Source organism: Engraulis encrasicolus, chromosome 21 (assembly GCF_034702125.1).
Source record: "Engraulis encrasicolus isolate BLACKSEA-1 chromosome 21, IST_EnEncr_1.0, whole genome shotgun sequence".
Lineage (NCBI taxonomy): Eukaryota > Metazoa > Chordata > Actinopteri > Clupeiformes > Engraulidae > Engraulis > Engraulis encrasicolus.
The window spans coordinates 39073151-39099650 of NC_085877.1; the positions used below are offsets into that span (position 1 = coordinate 39073151).

The following is a 26500-nucleotide window of genomic DNA, read 5'->3' on the forward strand; positions in this document are numbered from 1 at the left end:
GAGACTAGAGCGATTTGCGCGACGAGCGCGACAATTTGAAGTTGAAATCTTTTCAACTTTTTATGACGCGGTTCGGCGACAAGCGGCGACAGCCAATGACTGTATAGAGGTCAGTGACCACAGCCAATGGGAATGCTTGAATGCTTTGCCTTCTGCCTGTACGGACATACTCTAGTCTCCTCAGTCTCTCGTATCGCTTGCTGCTACACTCTGTCGCTTGAGTCGCGTCGCCGCTGGTGTATCTCTGCGGTTAGGCTTGCTTGCATGCCCATACAGCTTGAAAGTGATGTCACTTCCCCCGATTTCATGGGACTAATGAGACGCAGTTTGTGAGTGCGGATTTTTCTTCCTTAAGTTAATGTGGTCTGGTAAAAGCGGGCTACCAGTTTTCAACACCAATCTGTGCCAGTTGGTATGTCCGTTACATTTTGAATTTCCAAAAATAGCCATTTTTAGCTGCAAAAAGGACTGTACTTGGACCATAGTAGAAAATATTTGTTTATTAATTTGTAAACTTTCATGTAAAGATCAAATTTGGCAATAGGCAGCCCATTTTCAATGAGCAGCATAGTTGCAGTACCTTTTTTGACCATTTCCTGCTCAGTGTCCCTTTAATAAAAACCCTCAAATCTCAAGAGCCTGAATGCAGTGTATATGTCGCTCAAGGACACAATGGGTTAATGTGGCCTGGTAAAAGCAGGCTACCAGTTTTCAACACCAATCTGTGCCAGTTGGTATGTCCGTTACACCGACACCGTCTATTTTGTGGCAGCCTGGTGTAATGGTTTAGCCTGGCGACGCCATCCATGTACTCCACCCAAAGATTTTGGCTCCGCACATCGTCTGGCAAAAGCCTCGAGCTCAGTTCTCAGTTCTCTCAGTGTTTCGCCAATCAGCAAACAGTTGAAAGTGGTGACGTAGAACTCACCCGTGAGCTCCGTTACTGATTGGTTAAGGTAACTATATTCACACTTTCGTTTTGTTATTTGTATGCTTTTGCGACGCTATAACGTAACAGGCATGCTAATAAAGCACAATATGGGTTTTAATTTGAGTTTGGAAAACAATTAATTTAAATGATAGAGTAAGATCAGACCATCTCCCATCGTCTACGGAGACGGATTCCTCATGGCTTTTGCCAGACTGATTGACGGCTAGTAATGGTTAGGGAGTTGGACTGTAGATCACACAGGGTTGTAGGTTCAATCCCCATCTAGTCCCTTCCTGCCTCCATGGCTGAGAGGCCCAGGGGCAAGGCACCTAACCCCACACACTGCTCCAGGGAGGGACTGTAACCAATACCCTGTAATAATATAAGTAAGTCAGTTTGTATAGAAGTATCAACTAAGATGTAATGTTGTTTTTCTGTAGAAGGACACTACTAAAAGTGCATGTTGTAAGCAACTGACTAGTGCGCTCAGTAATGGAGATCATAGCAAGAGTTAAATAAATAATGTGTGAACTAGCGAGACAGGAAACAGGGCATACAGATAGCTGAGGGTTCTGCAGCATTTACCAACTGTAGCGACCTGTGAAACCACACACACACACACACACACACACACACACACACACACACACACACACACACACACACACACACACACACACACACACACACACACACACACACACACACACACACACACACACACACACTTCCATTTCTCTTGATGTTATACAAAAATGCAGACACACTCACTCCTGCACCTGAACATACAGTAGCAGTACTTGTAAACAAACACACATGCAAATCCGCACACGCGCGCACACACACACACACACATTTGACAATTGTATGGTCCTGCTGATGTTCTACACAGAGTAGGACAGACACAGGCTGGCAAGCAGACACAGACACAGACACAGACACAGACACACACACACACACACACACACACACACACACACACACACACACACACACACACAACAACTGTATAGTCCTGCTGATGTTCTACACAGAGTAGGACAAACAGACAGGCTGGCAAGCAGACACAGACACACACACACACACACACACACACACACAATGTGACCTGTTAAGCAACTGCGAAAAAAGGAAGGGTTGACGAAGAAAGGGAAGTGAGTGTTTCAAAATGATGAAAAAGCATGAAACACACGCACACGCACACGCACACGCACACGCACACGCACACACACACACACACACACACACACTCTCTCTGTAAATGCCTTCCCAGTTGTGATCTACAGTATAAAACACACACACACACACACACACACACACACACACACACACACACACACACACACACACACACACACACACACACACACACACACACGTCAGCTATCCGCATATCCATGCCATGTAAAGTGCAGCAAAGTTGCAATCAGTTCTTATGTAAACAAGTTCGTTGAGTTTTACAATGGGGGTGTAACAATCCTGTTCGACATACCTCAAAGTCCTCAAAGAGGTAGGATTTAACTCTACACGGGGTCAGCTCTATGTTCCCACAGCCCATTGGTCCCACAGCCCAAATGGTCCCAGCTTATTCCTGCTGCTCCATGTTCCCACAGTTCTAAGAAATTATTCAAAATATAAGCCCTATGCTCTACAACTCCATGTTCCCACATTTCCAAGTAAACTAAGAGAACCAATAGGCCTAAAAATAATGTTAAAAATCTTAGTGATGTGGGACCAATGGGCTGTGGGACCAATGGGCTGTGGGAACATAGACACGCTCCCCTGTACACAACAGTAGCCATGTGCCATGATAGGTCATCATGGGGTTACAAAACTGTATTAAACTACAATTTAAGCTTACTTTCTGATTAGCTTGTATTCATTTGCCTATGTCAACCTGAGCACCAACAGGCTGAAATGCAGTATGGAAAGAATATTATCAGAGAGAGTAGAGAGAGAGAGAGGTTCCATTGGCCCATTGAGTGCGTATACATGCAGTTCAGTATCCCGAATATGATCGGGATATTAAGTATCCCGAATTTGTGTTTGAGCATATAAACACGTCAGTATCCCGAATAAGCCCTTATTCGGGATACTGAGAAATCGGGATATGCTAGGTGGAGTATTCCGACAGAAGCCGGGATACTGCCGCATGTAAACACCTTATCCTGGATACAGGGGCTTCCCATAGAACGTTGTCGCTGGTATCCAAGCTACACGCATTTGCAGAGAATTCTACAACGGCCAAAAATGTTGACTGGGATATTGCATTCTGTGCTCATATAAACACCCTATCCCGAATATGATCATAACCGGGATATGCTTCATATTCGGGATACTGAACTGCATGTATACGCACTCATTGTTTCTGGGTTCTATTATTGGGGGGAAATCCCCCTTTAGGCAGACCTGAGAACCCTTATATTCAATGCTAGGAGTATTATGACACCCCCTTTAGGCAGACCGGAACCTGGTCATGTTAGGTGCCCATAGCAATCTATTACAATGGCATATCTCTATACTTAAAGAATCTCTGATACGATACTGTGTGCATCTTGTGTACTATACTGTAATGATTTGCTAGTATGAGTAGCATGTGACCCTCAAGAGACTACTCAACGTGTCAAACTACCATACAGTCAGACTGCAACTAGGTCGACTCGTGACCCTCACTCACCCTACCCCTTCGGCGGGATGTGAGTGATGATCACATTATTTTCTTGATAAATGACGTGCAGTAGATCTATGCTTCAGCAGACCTCATGCCCACAGCTTGGGGACAAAAATGTAGGCTTGATAAACCAGCAATGTGTGAAGTTGAAGTTGGTATACATAACTCACATACACAGCACACAAAATGTTGTTGAAATTTGACAACTGTCAGTCAGTCAGTCAGACAGTCTGTCTTACCTGCGCCAAAGTGGTCCCTCTCAATTGGTGGCACATCCTCTGAGAAGTCCAGGGTAGCTCCACTAATATCCACCATGTCATCGTCGCTTCCCCCGCTATTGTAGTTGTCGTTGCAAAACCCCGAGTTGTCCATACCCCCCTCTGCGTTGAAAGAAGACACACATTAAAAACACGCCGTCAGTACCTGTTGATCTTTGGATCTGTGTGCATGGTTCACTTCACACACGATACCACGGGCACGTAACCAAACTATTCTGTTACAACACACACAAGAGAGAGGGGAAAAAATATATAGGCCATGTTGTCACCCTTTAACCCAGTGCTCGACTTGCGGTAGACGGACTTACAAACTGTCAGGCCCTGACCGAAAACTGCACAAACAAAACACACAAATGTAGGCTACTACACACTAACCTCTACATCGCCCATCTTCGAATTTTTTGAATGAGATCAGCGCATGTGGCATGTCAGAATCCCCTTAGCTAGTTGCCTCTCTCTTCTTCACAAAACTATCCAACTCTAGTAGTCTGTCTCGCATCGACTTCACATCCTACTGCCCTACAGGTGACTAAACACTAAATTGACCAATAAGAAAAAGTGAATTGCACAACTCAACTAATCATGTGTCCAGTGGCGTAAAAGCCTACTTTTTAGGTTTGACACGCAGCCAATGAGGAAACGTTGTCGCAACATACGAGTGGTGACTGACAAGTTGTCATCAGCATCATCAGGGCAAAATCTATCACTTTTGACAGTTGGCTTGATGGCTCTTATCTGAGTCTCTTTGTAGCTAATCAAGTCCAGAAACCATCTGTTTCCCTGCCAAACGAATGTCTACGCCTAGATAAAATGTTACAGTTGAAAGGCACTGGCACGTCTGGCAGCCAACAACAAAAACTTTATGTGGGTCAACTAGCTCCCGTTCAGACAACTTCCATCTGCTAGAAACAAAGGCAGGGGGAGACCCTATCCTATGCAGAACACTTCACAGCTTGGAAACTAGCGCAAGAACCTTATTCCAAATAAGTTACACGAACACCGTATAGTTGTTTGCCATGTCTCACCGCTTATTCTTGAACAGTAAGCCTCGGCCTGTCTTGTGACAAGGATTTAAAATGCTGTGAGCTAGCCCACTAGCCTAGCTACCTTGGGCTAGCTGCAGCACAACGATGGGGGAGAAAAATACAACTTAAAACCCGCGGTTGTGCCCACTCAGAAGAAAAACATGCGTCATGTCGAGTGCAAGAACACGTCAGCCATGCAGTTTCTCAGGCTGTCATCTTACGTTCAGAGTCCGGTGTCTCCGATGCCATGATCCTTCATTAAAAATAAACAAACTGACTTGCTTCTGTCCCGATCGCCATAAATCCCTCTTCTGGAATATGCCAGTGACACATATGCGGTCTCTGCTTTGCTGTGCGAGCTATGCAGTACTGGCGCCAGCTGAGAGCACTGCTCCACACTGCCACCACGCGGAAAGGAAGTGTAGCACATGCCGATCCTGCTGTATGGTAATAGTGTGTGGTATGTAATTAACAGAATATTGTTCTGGTATTCAGTTAGCAGTGCAATATATTTTAAACAGTGCAATTCTATACTAGAGAGAGGCTGAGACAGAGACACAGACAGAGAGAGAGAGACCAATAGAGAGACCAAGAGAGAGACCAATGGAGAAAGACAGAGAGAGAGAGAGAGAGAGAGAGAGAGAGAGAGAGAGAGAGAGAGAGAGAGAGAGAGAGAGAGAGAGACCAAGAGAGAGAGGCAAGAGATAGAGACAAATTTACAGCGAGCTGTAAGGCACTGTCATTTTGAGGCCGGTGATAACTTTTTAGTAGGCTTTGGTCATTCATGATTCCAATTTTTCACAGTGGCAATAATCACACAACAGTCAGACAAGTGTATGCACCACCATGCTAAGGATACTTCACCAATGACTAACTCCCTTTCAAATCTGATTTCTTTATTCGATTTTTTGATTAGAGAATGATTTTAGTGTGTGTGTGTGTGTGTGTGTGTGTGTGTGTGTGTGTGTGTGTGTGTGTGTGTGTGTGTGTGTGTGTAAGAGAGAGAGAGAGAGAGAGAGAGAGAGAGAGAGAGAGAGAGAGAATGGATGAATGAGAGAGACCAAGACAGATAAAAGTACTGCAAGCTAATATGAGGCCATAGAAATAGCGTTGTATTAGTTCTATGATATGAGGCCACCGTTGTTCTAAGGCCTGCATGTGTTCATCACATTTTAACCCATTGACGCCTGAGGCACCTGCAAAAAAGGGTGCTGAATGCCTGAGCCCTTTTTAAGAAGAGCTGCCCTCAGCCTATAAAAAACTAAATATCTCAGCTTATGAAGTTCATAAAAATATGCACTAAGTTGCATTTAAACGCTAAGACCCTCATCTTTCATTAGAATGTGTTATTTGATCTCAAAGGTTTTTAATAAAGTTGTCTCAAATCTCATGAGCCTGAATGTTGCGTAATGCCAGATGCCAGGGCCAATGTTGCGCAACGCAACATCCGGCATGGTTAAAAGTATTATGAGGGATGTGCACATATCCAGTAAAACAGGTGCTGGATCAAACAAAGACACATAAAAGAAGAAGGGAAAATCCGCACACGGTTGCTGCTCACCGATTTATTTAACACAAAGTTTCGACCTCAGGTGGTTTTCGTCAGGTGTACAGGTCAACCTATACCACGGTGAAGGCCGTCTGATGTCGAAACGTTGTGTTGAATAGATCGCAGCAACAGTGTGCAGATTTTTCCTTTTTTTGACCACATTTTACAATTGAAAATAAAGAGAGAGACCATTGCAGTGTTGGTAGACTTCATCTCCTTTTATTTGTGTTGCTCTTCTAAGAGTATCAGTAGAATCACATGTGCTATGCTGTGACTGGCTTCAGCAGTACAGGTCAAAGGTTAAAGGTTACAGGTCAAAGAAGGACAGTTGCAGTAACATTCAAAAAAACATTGGAAGGACGACAGGCAGGGCAACACACAGCACACAGACAGAGAAGGCAGACAAACAGACAAGGCAGGTACACTTTACGTAGCCTTAGTAAGAATTAACCTCGGTTAGGTTAAGGAATTAAGTGATCCCAATTTGATTTGCTGATCTATCACAATGAGGACATTACAGTTAGTAGTCTTCAAATTCTCCTTTTGAAATCACATTTCAAAGTATAGTCCGCCTATATAGACTTCGTTTAGACTTGAAATTTAGTTTGAATGTATAGGTTTGAATGACTTAACCGAAGGCTACTTAAAATGACCTTTTTCCCTCAGACATTCAAAAATTGTAAACCAACAACATCATACAATCGCAAGTCACTCAGTTCGGCCTGGTCCTTCCAATGTGTGTACGCCAATTTGTAAAGGCTTTTTTTAGCACACAAAAAATGTCTAATTCAGATCTAAATACATTGTTTTGAGTTTTTCTTATACAGGAACAACACAAGCAAACCAGTAGTCCCATGGCCACTATCATGCTTTTTGACCCATTTAGTTACTTCAAGCAAAGCTTTATTTCTTGTAATCATCATTATAGTTATTTTTTTTATTCCTCTCTCCTTGCAAGCGTATGTTGGGAGCAAGGGGGGGAATCAATTATGGGCGGGAGTGATCCCACACACACACACACGCCCACGCACACACACGCGAGCATACACACACACACACACACACACGAACGCACGCACACACAGACACACTGAATTCCGTTTTTAAGGCAGTAGTCTGGAGAGAAGTGGTGAGGCAGAGGAGGTGTAGGAGAAGGCAGTATCGGAGGAGTTACGGGTGGTTCTGTCCGTCAACGTTGTATCAACGTTGTATCAACATCACATTGCTTTTGCTTGGCTGTGAGAGTGACTGCGTGTGAGAGGACGAGACGAGAGTTTCCACAAGAGTGTGGCCAAGCCACAGAACAGTTCAGGAGTAGCAACAGAGCGGTGGACGTACTGACTAAACTGACCCACGGGTCCCGGGACCATCTATAGGCTTGGGGACGTCGGAAAAAAAAACATTCACCGTTGGCCCTGATCATCGGCCCACCATGTAGTATACCATATCACCAATGCCGGCTTGTCCAACATTCCGTTAACCGTTCTCAAAGACCAAAAACTAATGCAGTACATGTGAAATTCACCAACCATTCAACATGAATTCACCATTCAGTAAATAATTCCTTTATGCCTGAACCAACCAACCAATACATACTGTATTTTACTGACATTTCTCTGGTAGACAGTACCAATTTCCGTTCACATACTGAACAGCCAGTATCAATTCAGCGCATTCAATGCATCAATCCGGATTTGGGAGGCACAGCACGATACCGCTGAGCTAAAGCACCAGTCCTATAGCTCAGAGCTACTGCTATTGTAACGAGGCTTCGGGAGGGAGGTTTACTAACAATCCACGGCGCCACACTCTGCTGCTGATTGGCCTCCGTTACATGAGCAGCCCTGCCCTTCCTCTCTGTCTGAAAGACCCAGGGCTGGGCGGGCCACCTGGCATAGCGGGCATTTCCTAGTGGGCCCTGCACCCTCGGGGGCCCCTATATTCAGAAATGCAAAATAATAATAATAATAGGCTATATATTTAACATTTCTGAAAATAAGGGCCCACAAAGGGTGCAGGACCCACTGGTAAGTCAGTTCTGCGCCATTAAATTATGAGGAGCCCCTTTAAGCCAAAAGTGCCCGGGCCCTATTTCTCCCCCAGTCCAGCCCTTCACGTCACCCAGTCTGCCGGTCGGATCATCTGGTGCAGGCCAGGTCCTCTCAGGACAGTAAGTCAGGACAGTCACGTCACAGTCAGACACTTACAGACAGGAAGTGAGTGATTAGAGCTGAGCCCGGCAACAACAGAGGCACTGTACTACTGTCAAAGCTGGAGAAGGAGCCTTTTGTTTGTTATCATTACCATACATATTTTATGCACAGACTCCTCATTGTACTGGGGTGCGTCTCTTAAAAGCCTTGTTGCTAGCCAGTTAGCAACTTTGTAGGTTTCCAATGGAAAATTGCACTGCAACCGATTAAGTTGCTAACTTAGCGAGCAACAATACTGTTGAGAAATGCACCCCTGGATGGCCTGTTGCTGTTGCTGTTAGCCTGTCTACTGCATTGGGTGTGGCAGATCATTCCCCGAAACCAATGCAAGTGAATGGACCAAATGGTACATACAGGGAAGCCGACAGTGGGGGACAAAGGGGTCACTTGTCCCGGGCCCAGGGAGAGAGGGGGCCCAGATTTGGATCCGCATTGTATGTATTGGGTTTGGGGCCCTTTCATATCTCTTTGTCCCGGGCCCAGCTAAAGCTGTCAGCGGCCCTGGGTACATAGGTATGATGTCTAATATGATGATGACTACTGTCAAAGCAGGAGAATGGAGCCAGTTTATTTACCGAAAACGGGGGGAACTGAGTGCTGCAGTTCCGCATCACTGACACAGCACAAACAAACTAACTAACGAACAAACCACACAAACTAACAAATAAGAAAACGCCACACACTTTACGTACACAGTTGACTGACAAAACACACACACACCTACAGTTTATGATGTCACACGTTGTTTAAGAAGTCTGACCCTAGGCTTTGGAGCTAAACTAGGCCTATTGCCTAAGAAATATAACAGGTCTCATTTCTTAGAGTAGTGGGCAGGTTCACCACGGCATGGATCTTCAGAATCTTCAGAAAAGCAACGCTACGAAGTTGGGCGTACAGTACAATCAATGCAATAACTGGTGGATTCTGCTTCGAAAAGATAGAACGAGCCACGATGTCAAGTACAGTAGAGTGAAAACAAAATGTGCTTAAGATATGACATGACGCGTGATAGAGAGAAACACAACGTAATCGAAGTGTCATCTAAATGCTTGCCTCGTGATCTCAATGCTAACCTCCATGCTAATGACCACACAAACACAGTGCCTGTTTGACGATAAGGTCGGGCTGCATCACAGTGTATACGTTTAACATGGCAACTGAATATGTTCTGGTTAAAAGGCAACTGGTACTGTTGCATCTAGTGGTAGTCTGAAGGAAGACGTTCTCATGTTTGATCCCGACAAATACATCGACGATAGAACTTTGGCTGAGATATTGACCAGCATGCTAAGTGTCTGAGGGAAGGTTGCTGGTGATAAGGTGGTAAGGTGGTAAGGTTTTTGTCAGAACGGGTGTTGGAGGAGCATTAGTGGTCGTATTGGTTTTTCAACAGTGGACGGACAAACTCGCTCACATACACTGGTCCACGTTATTAACAGTACTGTGCTGCTGAACAGTATCGAACATTGAATAATCACACCTAATCCTACGGTAAATCTGACTTCAATACGGTATTGTGTTACGTGAACAAGGTCATGCTAATATTGTGGTCGTAAACCGGCTATTGGAAAGACTGAAAGACTGTCATTGAGTTGGTTTTGTTTTGTTTTTTTTGCTACATTCACTCACCATCAACTACACCAAACACTGTTATACAGTACGTACACACAGCAGATAAATGCTAATCCCGATCAATCAGCTAATCAAAGAGGAGGGCCATAGCTAATGGGTGAGAGAGGCTTTTGTCAGTGCGCTCCGTCAGGATATAATACTAAAACTATGCCCTTCTTTTTTTCAGTCATATTAGGATTAAAATGAAGCATAGTGGGATTTGAGTAGGGGTGGGATTGGGGTGCGCTAAACTGTCATAAACGGCTAAACTATCATAACTGGGTAGTTGTAGTCTAGTCTGTGGTGGGTTGCAGTAAAGGCAGATACAGTGCGTACATCAGGTTAAATTCATCAGGTAAGAGGGAAACAGGAGGGGAATGAGACAGAGGTGGACATCCCGCCCGGGGTCAGAAAAGTAAAGGCCTGTCCTGCCCCACATAGCCTATGTCTTCCAGCCTAATCACCCAGGGCACAGCAACAGGCCTTTTACTTTTTACTGTCTTGGGCCAGGTTGTCTACTTCTGACATACAGTAACTTGACAAGGGAGAAGAAGGTCAGGGGGGCTGGGGGGGTTCCTCCAGGATGGGTTGAAGGAAGATACAGTACAGTGAGTTGGGGGGGGGGGGGGGTGGGGGGGTGGTTGATGAGATACTAAGAGCGGGAGAGGGTGGGGGAGGGGGAGGGGGGTATTTATTCGTCAGGGGCGGCGATCCCCTCAAGGGTGGGCTCCACTCCCCAGATCTCGCGGGCGTACTGGGAGATGGTGCGGTCGCTGGAGAACTTGCCGCAGCCGGCGATGTTCATCACCACCTTCCTGGTCCACTCCTTAGTGTTCTGCGGAGAGGAGAGGAGAGGAGAGGAGAGGAGAGGAGAGGAGAGGAGAGGAGAGGAGAGAGACATGATCAGTGTGCTGTCAGACAGAGACATAGGTGCTGTTTCCACGTAGCAGGATATTTTTTTCAATATTACATAGCTGTAACACCATTTACTCCATTGTACCTAATGAGATACACAGACTCTGTTGTTACTGAAAAACACTAAAAACCTAACAAGAACCCACTAGAAACTTGATCCAACCAGCACAGAGTCAGCTGATCCTAAGACAAGTACACATGTCTACTGGTTACTCAGGTAAATTACCTGTGGTGGTCGGATTTTTTTTTTTTTTACTTTTACCTCTACTTTTACTTTTGACACCTCTGTAAATATTAATGTATAAAATTGGTAGAATATTGCCATGGGTGTATTCATTCTGATGATGGGAGAAGCATAGACAGTGCACAAACAGAACGGGAGAAAATAGACAGTAAGCTACACAGGCAATCAGGGAGACACAATGAAAGTGCAATGACTAAGAGTAGATGACAAAGATGGTCAAAGAAGCTGCATCTTATGAAACTGGACCTCTTTTCTGAGCCTGAAGTAATGCTGATACAATGTTGATGAAAAACATTTACCTTATACAAAGCGCTAACTTTGTCCTGGCATTTGATGTAGTCTTCAAAGTCAGCAAAGACCTTAAACCTGGAGGGAAATAAATGACAGAATCAGTGGCGGAACAATTGCACACAGGGCCCCAGGGCAAAACACTGATAGGGCCCCCCATACTGCCTGCCTTTGTCACAATATGGCCCCCAACCCCTACAGGAGGGCCCTGGGCCCAGGGGCAAATGCCCCTATTTATTGAATTGTGTGTATTCTTTCCAGGGGAGGAGCTATAGGAGGGCTATAGCTCCGCCTCTGAAAAGAATGCACAATTCAGTAAATGACAGTCATGACAGCTTATGCACAATGCTCACAAGCCCCTGCTGTTACATTCTTAAACTGTACATTTTTGTAAGCGCTTTTTGGCTGGGGTACCCTTGAGCAAGGCAAATATCCACACATTGCTCCAGGAACTGTAACCAATACTCTGTGAATAACTGTAAGTCGCTTTGGATAAAAGCCTCAGCTAATTGCAGTATAATGTAAAGCCAGGCTCAAACTACACGACTAGCGATTGTGTGTCCGATTTTGGCGTCGGGGTGCACCGCACACTAGAAGAGAATCGCAACTGTCAATCTTGTCGCTGCTCGCAGCCACCGAGACAATGCCCGACGTTCTATTTCCAGTCGCAAATATCAAACACTGTTTGATTTCTACGATTTGCGATCGGCGACTCTTTGAGCTGCCAAAGTTCTATCTTAGAACGTCGCTCACGACGAGGAAATCTTCCCCGACAATCGCTTGCGATGGTCCTGGGGGGTAACGTTCCAGCGATTGTCGTAAGGGGGGTTTTAAGCCGAGAATCGGCGCGATAGTCGTGTAGTTTGAGCCAGGCTTAACCCCTCGCAATCCCACCTGTCGTAGTTCATGAGCATGCTGACGAGGTCCTTGAAGAGCTCGGGCTCCTTGGGGCTGAAGTGGCCGTTAGAGATCTGGTCGATGGCCTGCTTCAGCTCCGGGAGACGCTGGTAGTACTCATTGGCATTGTACCTGGAGGAGGAGAGGGGACGGGAGGACAGGAAGTCAGTTACAGTTGTTATACTGACAAAAACAACCTACGGTGTGTGTGTGTGTGTGTGTGTGTGTGTGTGTGTGTGTGTGTGTGTGTGTGTGTGTGTGTGTGTGTGTGTGTGTGTGTGTGTGTGTGTGTGTGTGTGTGTGTGTGTGTGTGTGTGTGTGTGTGTGTGTGTGTGTGTGTGTGTGTGTGTGTGTGCGCGTGTGTGTTTGTGGGAGAGAGAGCGGAAGTGAGATCTGCCTTAGGCTGAATGTATGTAAGAGTGAGCTATATGGTTACTTTGTATATGTGGAATGATGTTTGTGATGCCTTATGTGTAATGTCTCCTGTATTTATAATTGTATGCTACTTAACACCTTAATTTCCCCTCAGGATTGATAAATGATACTCTACTCTACTCTACTAATATACAACCATACAGTCATCATAATGAACTACGATAAGATATAAAACTACATCTCCCAGCTCACCCCTTCTTGTCCATGGCCTCCACGTCTTCCACCCTCATGCCAAATATGAAGAGGTTCTAACACTACACCAATATACAACCATATAGTGGTCATCATGAATTACAATAATGTGTAAAACTACATCTCCCAGCCCACCCAAACTACAATAAGGTATAAAACTACATCTCCCAGCTCACCCAAACTACAATAAGGTATAAAACTACATCTCCCAGCCCACCCGAAACTACAATAAGATATAAAACTACATCTCCCAGCTCATCCAAACTACAATAAGGTATAAAACTACATCTCCCAGCCCACCCAAACTACAATAATGTGTAAAACTACATCTCCCAGCCCACCCAAACTACAATAAGGTATAAAACTACATCTCCCAGCCCACCCAAACTACAACAAGGTATAAAACTACATCTCCCAGCTCACCCCTTCTTGTCCATGGCCTCCACGTCCTCCACCCTCATGCCGAAGATGAAGAGGTTGTCCTCGCCCGCCTCCTCTGCCATCTCCACGTTGGCCCCGTCCATGGTGCCGATGGTGAGGGCACCGTTCAGCATGAACTTCATGTTGCCTGTGCCCGACGCCTCTGTGCCCGCCGTGGAGATCTGCTCAGACAGGTCGGCCGCCGGGATGGCTGGTGAGAGAGAGAGAGACACACAGAGAGAAAGTAAACAAAAAAGGAAATAGAGAGATGAAGAGAGAGGTGAGGGGAGGAATAAAGGAATAGACAGCTATGTCGGTCGCCAGGATGGCTGGTGAGAGAGAGAGAGAGAGAGAGAGAGAGAGAGAAGGTAAACAGAAAAGGAGATAGAGAGATGAAGAGAGAGGTGAGGGGAGAAATAAAGGAATAGACAGCTCGGCCGCCCGGATGGCTGGTGGGAGAGAGACACACACACACAGAGAAAATAAAAGAAAAGTAAACAGAAAAGGAAGATAGAGAGAGAGGTGGAGGGAGAGAGGTAAAGGGAGAGACTGGTCTGTCGACGGGATGGCTGGAGAAAGGGAGAGGAGGAGAAATAAGGAGGAGAATTAGGGACACTTTAGGGCTCCGTTCAGCATGAGAGAGAGAGAGAGAGAGAGAGAGAGAGAGAGAGAGAGAGAGAGAGAGAGAGAGAGAGAGAGAGATTGACAAAGAATGAGACAGAGATAAAAAGACATAGAGAGATAGAGGGAGGTAAAGAGTTTATCCATCGGGACACGGACATAAACAATAGCGCTGGACTGATTGCATTATCAGATCTACAGTTTATTTCCATTCATGCTTGGGTCTGCAATGCCTTCTCTGTGCTAAACACAGTATAAAGTAAATGCATTTAACTGTGTGTGTGTGTGTGTGTGTGTGTGTGTGTGTGTGTGTGTGTGTGTGTGTGTGTGTGTGTGTGTGTGTGTGTGTGTGTGTGTGTGTGTGTGTGTATGTGTGTGTGACTGTGTGTGTGTGTGTGTGTGTGTGTGTGTGTGTGTGTATGTGTGTGTGACTGTGTGCGTGCATGTGTGTGTGTGTGCGTGCATACAGGGTGCGTGCGTGCGTACAGGTGCATGCGTGCTCTGCCAGGGTGACATGGGTAGTTTAAATCTATGTGTGTGTGTGTGTGTGTGTGTGTGTGTGTGTGTGTGTGTGTGTGTGTGTGTGTGTGTGTGTGTGTGTGTGTGTGTGAGCGCGCCCAAGTACCTTTCTCGGCCAGAGTGACGCGGTAGTTCTCCAGGAAGATGACCTTGAGGCGGTCTCCGATGACGGGGTCGTGGTTGATGATGTCGCCGATGGCCGTGATGAGGCGGATGATCATCTTAGCCGTGTGGTAGCCAGGAGCGGCCTGGGACACAACAAGCAGACGTAAACACAAAGAAATAACATTACATTACATTTAGCTGTCGCATTTTATCCAAAGCAACTTACAGTTATTTGCAAGGTACTAGTAAGTCCCTGGAGCAGTGTGGGGTTAGGTGCCTTGCTCAAGGGCACTTCAGCCATTGGATGGAGGTTTTAGGGAGAGGTAATGGTGGGATTTGAATCTACAATCCTCTGATTTTTAAGACCGCCTCCCTAACGGCCTCCCACTATTTCACGGCTGCCCACAAAATATATTTTGGCTATCTAACTGTCGTTAAACTTTAAACTAGCAGGCGCATAGGAGATGGTCCATGGGTGACATGTCAGAAACTCCAGGCTCTCGGTGCTGTCATAGCAACGTTGTTATAATGTAGTTATAATGTGTAATATCATACCAATAGTGTTGTAAGTACATCCTGTAAGAGCACTGCTACTTCTACTTCATACTTCATCGCTCAGGCATTTACCTTTCCTCCAATCATGACAGTCCTATTGCTCAGGCATTTACCTTTCCTCCAATCATGACAGTCCTGGGGGTCCAGACCTTGTTGGGCTCCTTCTTAATGCCTGATTGAAAATAAGACTTGAGTCAGAGTTTCCAGGGTGCTGCAGTGTGTGTGGACATAAACAGTCATTAATGACATAAACATGAACAATATACAATATTCCAGTTTGAGTGACAGACACAGTAGACACAGTAGGCCAAGCCTTGTCCTACTAAACTGACTGAAAATCAAGTTGAAAAGCTGGAAGCATGGCTGAGGCCGGGGGGGGGGTGGGGGGTGTGTGGTATGTTACAGATTCTAAGGGCTCAAGCACTGACAGGGGCCCTTAAGGGGCCCCAAGCACTGACAGGTGCCTTTAAGGGGGAAACAATTCTGGTGGCGCCCCTGGCTGGAAGCTTTGCTATATGATAATAATATTGCTGATTATATTTATACTGAATAACCATATTATTTCCACTCACGGTTGTAGAGAGTGATGATGTGGAGGCAGTTGAGCAGTTGCCTCTTGCAAGTCTAATATCTCATATACTATATAATATACAGCATAGTATACTAATAATATACTAATAATATATAGTAATACAATAATAATATAATATTAAAAATAACTTACGGTTGTAGAGGGTGATGATGTGGAGGCAGTTGAGTATTTGCCTCTTAATCTAATATCTAATATATAATAATATATAGTATATATAATATAATATAATATATATAATATATAATATACAGCATAATATACTAATACTATTATAATAATATATAATAATACAATAATAATATAATATGAATAATAACTCACGGTTGTAGAGGGTGATGATGTGGAGGCAGTTGAGTATTTGTCTCTTGTACTCGTGGATCCTCTTCACCTGGATGTCAAACATGGAGTTGGGGTTGATCTTGACCTTGTAGTGCTCCTCAAGATGCACAGCGAACTTCATCTTGTTCTCCTAGAGGAAGAAATAACGGGGAAATACACTGTATGTGAGTGCGGCTCCCATTTGATCTTCAGCTCGTGGTAGTCATCAAGATGAACTCCAGTGTGTTCTCCCGCACAGTGGAATAACAAAAGAAAGATGTCGTTCATGAAGATACATAAACTGCTGTACAAAGGGAAAATGCAGTAACTACATATTCTGTCAAAATTTAGTTTATACAGTGGAATCCGCTTATAGTGGTCACGGATATAGCCTAGTAATCAACCGCTTATATAGATCAAAAAGCTTGGGACAGAATCATTTCTATACAAATACTGTTTAAATAATTCGTTTACAGTGATCAAAAATCCGCTTATAATGTTCATTTTTGTCATTTTATGAATGTAAACATGTGCAAAAAGTATTGAAAAACTCAGTGTAGCCATTTCATTTTTTACTCCCGCGATTCCGTTCCCGACGTCTGCTTCTGTATATGCCAGATAGGTTGTAAGGGTATTGCGCGAGACTCAACTCGCCACTTTTCCGGGTGGTAGCCTACTGTAGCCTAACCTGACTCTCGCGCAGTGCGAGCTCACGAAGTGTAACGACGATGCACGAAGCACTAGGGGTCTCGCGAGAGCCAGGCTAACTGTAGCCTACTCTAGGGGCGCCAACCGAGGAGTGCAAACTCCATACAGTGAATGGGCTGCGCTCTCCCGACAGCACCCCAGTGAACTGCAGGCATGGCTCGACTGAGTGGGGACGCAACCTGTTCACATAGAAACTCTCTGGTGATGAGGCTGTGTACACATGCTTCTGTCTCGCTAGCCAATGTAGCCTAACGAGTTAACACCGGGCAGCAAGCACGTGAATCATGTCACTCTTATTCTGGGAATGAAAAACATAGGCTCTTCGAAACGTATGAAAATTTACCAAAAACGAGCCAACGAGATGTTTTGGCGAAGCTTGGCATTCCTCAGGCTACCTTGTGTTTAAAGGGACACTCCACCCATTTTGCATTAGGCTTTCCATTGCTAGACACCCAGTCATACTTTTGAATGGTCTTGCAAAAACCTCTCAATTCCCCCTGAGATAGGTGAAACCCACATTCATCTCTTAACACTTCCTATGTCAATGATGTAAAAATGGTCATTTTGCATCATCGACATAGGAAGTGTAAGAGAGGTGGATTTCTGTTGAGACTACAAGCCTTTTTCCCACCTTTTCAACCCCGTCCATAGGGGGTTGGACCTAATGCTCTAACAGACCTATCACAGATCAGTGTCCCAGTGCTATTGAAATCACTGGCATTGAGGCTCCGGTAAGCAGTGTTGCCAGATTGGGCTGTTTACCACCCAATTGGGCTGCTTGAGATAGCCGTCTGCAGGTAAAAATGGCATTTTACAGGAAAACTCGCCCAATCTTTCCCATCGACATCAATAGAATTGGGCGGGATTTAGTGCTTCCAGGTGGGTTTTGAGCATTTTTTGGGCTGGAAATCATCAGCCTCATCTGGCAACACTGCCAGTAAGTCACTGGCATAGCTGGAAAGGAGAAGCTGGACCACACTGCAGCTTAGTTTTCAAGACTTTATTTTTTGCACACACCCGACCAACGTTTCGGTGTTGCTACACCTTCTTCAGAGTCAAATGATAGCAAGAGAGAGACACACATTTCAAGACTTGACATTCACAGGTGATCCCACTTGGTTTGGCTAAATTGGTCTCATCTCATTGCAGGTAATTGACCCCACCCCCCAACACCAGGACAAGATTGCAGACAATTAGACAGAGAGGCTTCGTAGAAAGGCATTTTGGATTCATACTCTAAATTCAGTGGAGCCTCAGGGCATAAATGAGGAACACAATATGTCTTGCTCTCTGTAACAAATTGTTCCAGCATCGCGGCTGTGGTCTTGTAATAATTGTAGCTGTGGTTTTATTGACAATGTTCTTTGTGTATTGTTTTTTTTTTCACTTTTTTATTTTGTTTTGGGAAATTGGCAAGCTGTCTAATTGTCTACAATTTTGTCCTGGTGTTGGGGGGTGGGGTCAATTACCTGCAATGAGATCAGACCAATTTAGCCAAACCAAGTAGGATCACCTGTGAATGTCAGTCTTGAAATGTGTGTCTCTCTCTTGCTATCATTTGACTCTGAAGAAGGTGTAGCAACACAGAAACGGTGGTCACGTGTGTGCACAAAATAAAGTCTAGAAAACTAAGCTGCAGTGTGGGATGATGCATAGAGTCCCAAATAACTGGGTGTGGCCTGTGGAACTTGAGCATCGCAGTGCATTATGGGGATTGTTGTCACAAATCCACAAGCACTAAAAAGTCATTTTCTGCCTTTTCTTGGCCAAGAAGGCACCAAATTAGAAATGTATGTTACTATTCTACTATAAATATGACCCCCTTTCAGTAACATATTCATGTCTCCACCGGTGGAATGCCCCTTTAAACTGCAACAGCTGTACAGGCTGCGTCTCCCCACGAGTCCCTCCCACTCCCCCTCGCCCTTCTCATCTCTCCTATGCCAGCAAGCCCAGCGCGACTTTCCCAATTCCAACCAGTTCTTTGCGTGGCTTTTTTTAAACGGTGTCCAAAAAAAAAACACGTTGTAGGCTACTACTGTACAGCAGGCTATGCAGCAGTGTGTTATTTATCGGCGTGGCAATTTTAAGTGCGCATTCTTGCGGCGTTTTGCATGCATAACCTGAATCACACTGTGCAGAAACTCGCCAGAAAACGTTTGTGGAATGGGAACTTTACAAACTTATTTGACATCATAAGAGATGACGACCCGTGCGTGGTCTATGCTTTGAAATGCATGTAAGCCTCGTCTTTCTCAGCGCTCATTTTTGCCAGACAGGTAGAGATAAAAAAAAGGGGTGAAATAATACAAATTCGGTTTTAGTAATCAATCGCTTACAGTGTTCAAATTGGCTTGGACAAACGTGACCACTATAAGCGGATTCCACTGTACTGAAAATGGTCTTCATAACACCTTTATCTTGTGACAAATGGTTCAAATGTGTCCCGTTTTAGAGATACAGTACATGAATGTCCATGTCAAATTTGCAGTAACTACAATATCCAACCTAATACTAAGGCTTAGAAGGCATTTTTCTCAGTTTTCATGTTGGCATAGTAACTGCACTTTACCTATGTAGGGAAATAGGTAAATGTGATATGTGGATGTGTATAGTGTGCACGGTATATGCTTTTTGATTAATTAAAAGGGCAGTCATGGGTGAGCGGTTAGGGCGTCAGACTTGCATCCCAGAGGTTGCCGGTTCGACTCCCGACCCGCCAGGTTGGTGGGGGGAGTAATCAACCAGTGCTCTCCCCCATCCTCCTCCATGACTGAGGTACCCTGAGCATGGTACCGTCCCACCACACTGCTCCCCATGGGGCGCCACTGAGGGCTGCCCCCTTGCACGGGTGAGGCATAAATGCAATTTTGTGGTGTGCAGCGTGCAGTGTTCACTTGTGTGCTGTGGAGTGCTGTGTCACAATGACAATGGGAGTTGGAGTTTCCCAATGGGCTTTCACTTTCACTTTTCACTTAAAAAAAAATAAGAAATCACCTGCTGTAAGGAACGATATTTAAATGCCATAGCCATGTGCATTAACAGTTAATAGTTTGAAGATACGAATACATTAGTCGACAAGAGAAGGCATATGATATACAAAGTAATATGACTTCAAACCTGCTTGATCTTGGCCACATCGCGGAGGAAAGCCTCATCGTCCACAAACTTCCTCAGCTTCTTCAGCTGGTCCAGATCACGGATGAAGTCCTCTCCAATCCTCTGCAAACATTTATGAAATACAGGTTACAAAGAGAACATTATAGTAATTGTTTCAATTACTAAAATGCCCAAAACAAAGTATATGACCTCTTGACCTTTGACATCTATCCATATAAGGCCGGGGTTGCACATGACATAATGTCTGCGTAATGTACGCTTATGACCTTGTGACCTTTGAACTCTTTCTATATAATAAAGTATGCCTGTTCTCCGTACCTCTGCGATGACCTCGGCCAGGCCGGGGTTGCACATGACGAGCCAGCGGCGGGGGGTGATGCCGTTGGTCTTGTTCTGGAACTTGTCTGGGTCGACTTCGTAGAAGTCCTTGAAGCTGCAGGGGTACAGGACAGGAGCAGACAAGGCCTGCTACAGTATATCACGAAAGTGAATACACCCCTCACAGTTTTGCAGATTTTTGAGTATATCTTTTCATAGGAAAGCATTACAGAAATGTAACTTTGACACAATGATTAGTGACCTTTTAACAACATATTTAACCGCTTAAATTTCTTGTTCACTCAGAAAAAAACAAAATACAGCCATTAATGTTTGAACATGTACTCACAAAAGTGAGTACACCCCAGATTAAAATCCGGTAGAGAAGGGGCTATGTTGGCTCAAATCGTCTCGAAATGAAAAGGGATGACAACGGAGGTCATCAGTGTGCGTTTCAACCTTTCTTTGCATTGAACTTTTAAATTTTGAGTCTGCATCTGACTTAAATAGATTGGTTTGAGATTTGAATGTAATCCTATGGAGAATATCATGATCTGCTTCAGTAGTCACAGTGCATGTTGACATGCATGTTTCTTTTAGGTGTATTTCAGATTGCCAATGTTGACAGCATTCATGCATCCCCAGACCATGTCAGTCCCACTACCATGCTTGGCTTATGAGAGGATACACCTTTTTTGTAAAACTCACTTGTTTACCACCACACATGCTTGACACCATCTAAAGCAAATTTGTTTATCTTGGTCTCTTCAGATCACACAACATGGTTCCAGTGATCCATATCCTTGGTCTGTTCATCTCTCTTGAGACCAAGATAAACAAATTTGCTTTAGATGGTGTCAAGCATGTGTGGTGGTAAACAAGTGAGTTGTACAAAAAAGGTGTATCCTCTCATAAGCCAAGCATGGTAGTGGGACTGACATGGTTTGGGGATGCATGAATGCTGTCAACATTGGCAATCTGAAATACACCTAAAAGAAACATACATGTCAACATGCACTGTGACTACTGAAGCAGATCATGATATTCTCCATAGGATTGCATTCAAATCTCACACCAATCTATTTAAGCCAGATGCAGACTCAAAATGTAAAAGTTCAATGCAAAGAAAGGTTGAAACGCACACTGATGACCTCCCTTGTCATCCCTTTTCATTTTGAGACGATTTGAGCCAACATAGCCCCTTCTCTACCGGATTTTAATCTGGGGTGTACTCACTTTTGTGAGTACATGTTCAAACATTAATGGCTGTATTTTGTTTTTTTCTGAGTGGGCAAGAAATTTAAGCGGTTAAATATGTTGTTAAAAGGTCACTAATCATTGTGTCAAAGTTACATTTCTGTAATGCTTTCCTATGAAAAGATATACTCAAACATCTGCAAAACTGTGAGGGGTGTATTCACTTTCGTGATATACTGTATATCAGGCGATAGCTTAACCTTCACGACATTTAGAAAGAACAGACAGGAAGACACAGAGCAAAATATAGAAATATAGAGAGCGACTGAGGAAGAGTGAGAGAGATAGAAAGAGTTGGGGAACAGAAAGTGACAGAGTCGCAGCAAAAGACAGAGAGAGAGAGAGAGAGAGAAACAGAGAAACAGAGAGAGAAAGAAACAGAGACAGAAATTGGAGAAGGAAGAAGACAGCTGGAAATACACAGAGGCCTTGATGATGTCTGAGTGAATGCGTGCGACTCAGATTGACAAGAGTTCTAACAAAAGAGAGAGTATGTGCTTAACTGAGAGAGAGAGAGAGAGAGAGAGAGAGAGAGAGAGAGAGAGAGAGAGAGAGAGAGAGAGAGAGAGAGAGAAAGAGAGGGAGAGACAAACAGAGACAGAAAGAGACAGAGGAAGGGTGAAGACAGCTGGACGTACACAGAGGCCTTGATGATGTCTGAGTGGATGCGCGCGACTCCGTTGACGGCGTGCGAGCCCACGATGCAGAGGTGCGCCATGTTGATCTTCTTCTGGTCGCCCTCCTCGATCAGAGACATGCGGCGCAGACGGTCCTCGTTGCCGGGGAACAGAGCAGCAATACGCTGAGGAGAGACCAGACAAATGCATTGAAATATGTAGTCATGAAATAAATCGCTTGTTACAGTAATGACACTATTATACATCGCAGTGTAGTTATCATCACCGGGGCACAGAGCAGCAATACGCTGAGGAGAGACCAGACAAACAGATTGAAATATGCATACCAGTAGTAATGAAATACATAGCTTGCTAATGACACTATATTAGACATAGCACTGAGGTCATAGTCACCGGGGTGCCGCAATACGCTGAGGAGGGACGAGGCAGACTTAAATATGCATAGTAATAAAACAAATACACTATATTAGACATAGCACTGTAGTTATCGTCACCGGGGAACAGAGTCACAATACACTGAGAGAATAGAAAAATAGATTGAAATATTCATACCGGTAGTGATAAAATACATAGCTTGCTAATCACATTACAGTATATTAGACATAACACTGTGGTCATTGACACTGGAGTATAGAGATGCAATACACTGAGGAAGGAAGAAACTATTATAAAATATTACAGAAGAACAAAATATTATAATGCATGAATAAATTAAAGAAAAACATTCAATTAGACATGGTAGTAATAGGCCATCTACGTTTCAAATGTCATGTACACCATCAAAATGCTTTTCATGTTTATATCATTTTATGGTAATGTATTAATCCGTCACAAATCATGTCATTGATCTGTTTCTTGAATTTTCTTGTTGACTGTGTACATGCAGCCCATGTCAAAATACAACTATTCTGAAAGATGATTTTTATAATAAATAAACATCAAATTCAGATAATAATCCTTGTCCGTTACGCCTTTTCCCCAATATGTAACCGACTACGACAAAATTGCAAAACATATCTATATAAAATAAAATCCTGAGGTTTCCCACCAGTTTTGCATTTCTCTTACCCTGATCCAACACCCTGCTCTAGGGCCTTGTAAAACGCTGTGCGTTTGGTTTACGCAATGCAACTTGTGCCCAATATAAATCATTGTTATTTGGGAATGTATGTATCACAAATCATGGACACACAGAAACAACTCCCAAACCCTAAGCTGCAATTCGACATACTTTTGGATTACAGGGCGAGCGTACTGAGTTCAAATGAATAAAAAATATGAAATACATAAACAAATAAATAGACATAGGATATGTTTCCAATGTCATGTCATCGGATAAACCATAAGATTCTCAGCATGTTCTTTCGATCGTTTCAGGGCCAAAAAAACAGGCAGGCCCCGGCCACATTTCAACATGCTGTAGATTTACAGTGTGATATGAGCCGACATGGCAAGCGGATCGAATTCTCAAGCTCACATCCAAACCTCTACATCTATGGCCTCCTTCTGGATCACTGTCCTGCTTTTCAGATGTACGTAACCGTTAGCCTGGCAGACGTTCCTCTTTGTTGCCTGTCTCCTGTTTATGGCCATTGTTAAAGGGACAGTTTGGTCAATTTCAACATGCAGTTGTATTGCTCACGCTACCCTTGACTTGTCAGTACCTGGTGATGCCACATTTTTCGGCTCAGCCCTTTCCGAGATATGACCAATTCTAATGGGGGCAGCGTTTGTTTACATTTTTAAAAAATGAAAAATAGGCCAACTCCAAATATTTTCCCTAAAGGTACTGCTGTTTGCTAGTTGTTTGCTGATGTTTTATAACCTTTTGGATGTTTTTGGGAATAAATAAAAATGTTTTTTTGAAATGTAAACAAAGAGCTGCCCCCATTACAGGATCTCGGACACGGCTGAAGAAGAAGAAAAAAAAATCTCAGGCACTGACAAGTCCAGGGTAGTGTGAGCATTACAACTGCATGTTGAAATTGACCAAACTGTCCCTTTAATACCTTCACGCTGGTGACCCTAGGAGGTGGCTGTAGGGCCCAGAATTGGTTCTACGTCCCTGTGTCTGTCTGTCTTTAAGTATACAGGTCTATGTACTATCTGTCTGCCTGTCTAACTAGCAAACTAACGAACAAAAAAACCTACCTATCCCCGCTAACTACCGAGCTAACTGACTAACCTGTGGGTTGATCTCGTAGATCTTAGGATCTCATGATCTTCCTCTTGCAGGTCAGGCTATATGTGTGTGTGTGTGTGTGTGTGTGTGTGTGTGTGTGTGTGTGTGTGTGTGTGTGTGTGTGTGTGTGTGTGTGTGTGTGTGTGTGCTAAGTGACTGACCTCCATGTGTCGTCGGTTGATCTCGTGTGTGTGTGTGTGTGTGTGTGTGTGTGTGTGTGTGTGTGTGTGTGTGTGTGTGTGTGTGTGTGTGTGTGTGTGTGTGTGTGTGTGTGCGCGCGTTAATTGACTGACCTCCATGTGTCGTCGGTTGATCTCGTGTGTGTGTGTGTGTGTGTGTGTGTGTGTGTGTGTGTATGTGTGTATGTGTGCTAAGTGACTGACCTCCATGTGTCGTCGGTTGATCTCGTGTGTGTGTGTGTGTGTGTGTGTGTGTGTGTGTGTGTGTGTGTGTGTGTGTGTGTGTGTGTGTGTGTGTGTGTGTGTGTGTGTGTGTGTGTGTGTGTGTGTGTGTGTGTGCTAAGTGACTGACCTCCATGTGTCGTCGGTTGATCTCGTAGATGATCTCCAGGTGTCTGGGCAGCAGGTTCTGGAAGAGCTCGATGGGCCAGCGCTCCAGAGCCTCGGGCAGCACCGTGTGGTTGGTGTAGGCACACGTACGCACGCAGATATCCCACGCCTGTGAAAACACACACACACACACACACACACACACACACACACACACACACACACACACAGTGTTATACGGTGTAGGCACACGTACGCACGCAGATATCCCACGCCTGCAAACACACACACACACACACATACACACACACACACACACACACACACACACACACACACACACACACACACACACACACACACACACACGTACGCACGAAGATATCCCAGGCCTGCAAACACACACACACACACACACACACACACACACACACACACACACACACACACACACACACACACACACACACACACACACACACACACACACACACACACACACAGTACATTATATGGATGAGCACATGCAGATATCCCAAGCCTGGAGGAGGACAGAGAAGAGAGTAGAGTAGAGTAGAGTAGTGTAGAGTATAGAGTATAGAGTATAGAGTAGAGTAGAGTAGAGTAGAGTAGAGTGGAGTGGAGTAGAGTAGAGTAGAGTAGAGTAGAGTAGAGTAGAGTAGAGTAGAGTAGAGTAGAGTAGAGTAGAGTAGAGTAGAGTAGAGTAGAGTAGAGTAACATTTATTATGCTGGCCATGTGCCACAGATCCCCAGGGGACCCTGGGAGCCCAGTTTGAGAACCACGACAGATACAGTAGGCCTACTGTGGTGAGACAGAGAGAGAGAGTGAGATCAGAGGACAGAGAGAGAGAGACAGATAGACAGATAGAAGATAGACAGAGAAACGAATAGTCAGAGAGAGAGAGAGAGAGAGAGAGAGAATCAGGGCAGGAGCAGTGCCATATAATATCCTCATAGAGGATTACATCAGCGGTACATTCCCAGGGCAGCATTTAGAAGCTTTAGCCATTTTTAGCACGTGATAAAAGCAGACTATTACACCGCTGACGACTGTGTGTTCCTGTATGAATTAATAACAGATAGATAAGGACAAGCTTTAGCCATTATAGCTACACAGTAACAAAATGGAAATGTTTATTCAACACGTATAGAGTCAATTTAGCATTTTCTAGAGTGTATAACAGATCAGGCGGCGCTTTAGCCATTATAGCTACACAGTAGGAAAAACATGAAGTATTAACTCAATACTTAGAGAGTTGATTTAACATCTAGAGTGAATTCTACATTGTATTTGACCCAAGAGGACTCTCTGTATGGAATTAACACTGCATTTTTTTTTACTGATAAAAGATAAAACATCCCCAGTGT

The 26500-nt window shown here is 44.3% G+C and overlaps 2 protein-coding genes across 5 annotated transcripts in view; both read right to left on the bottom strand.

The window, feature by feature from the left end:
- Positions 1-4377, bottom strand: part of clcn5b (chloride channel, voltage-sensitive 5b) — a 137836-nt gene extending 133459 nt beyond the window's left edge. Inside the window, exons 1-2 of the mRNA XM_063186673.1 lie at positions 4256-4377; positions 3842-3982 (exon numbers count right to left, since the gene is read on the bottom strand). Of these exons, the coding sequence (XP_063042743.1) occupies positions 3842-3982; positions 4256-4307 (193 nt within the window). The 5' untranslated portion in view covers positions 4308-4377. The remainder of the gene's footprint in view (positions 1-3841; positions 3983-4255) is intronic.
- A 6591-nt stretch (positions 4378-10968) lies between these two features.
- Positions 10969-26500, bottom strand: part of pygmb (phosphorylase, glycogen, muscle b) — a 36868-nt gene continuing 21336 nt past the window's right edge. For all 4 annotated transcript variants that reach the window (XM_063186674.1, XM_063186675.1, XM_063186676.1 and 1 more), the window contains 11 exons: positions 25134-25280; positions 22421-22584; positions 20526-20640; positions 20208-20309; positions 16383-16530; positions 15583-15641; positions 14916-15057; positions 13673-13880; positions 12620-12754; positions 11737-11803; positions 10969-11113 (listed from right to left, as the gene is read on the bottom strand). In XM_063186674.1, the coding sequence (XP_063042744.1) occupies positions 10970-11113; positions 11737-11803; positions 12620-12754; positions 13673-13880; positions 14916-15057; positions 15583-15641; positions 16383-16530; positions 20208-20309; positions 20526-20640; positions 22421-22584; positions 25134-25280 (1431 nt within the window). In that variant the 3' untranslated portion in view covers position 10969. The remainder of the gene's footprint in view (positions 11114-11736; positions 11804-12619; positions 12755-13672; positions 13881-14915; positions 15058-15582; positions 15642-16382; positions 16531-20207; positions 20310-20525; positions 20641-22420; positions 22585-25133; positions 25281-26500) is intronic.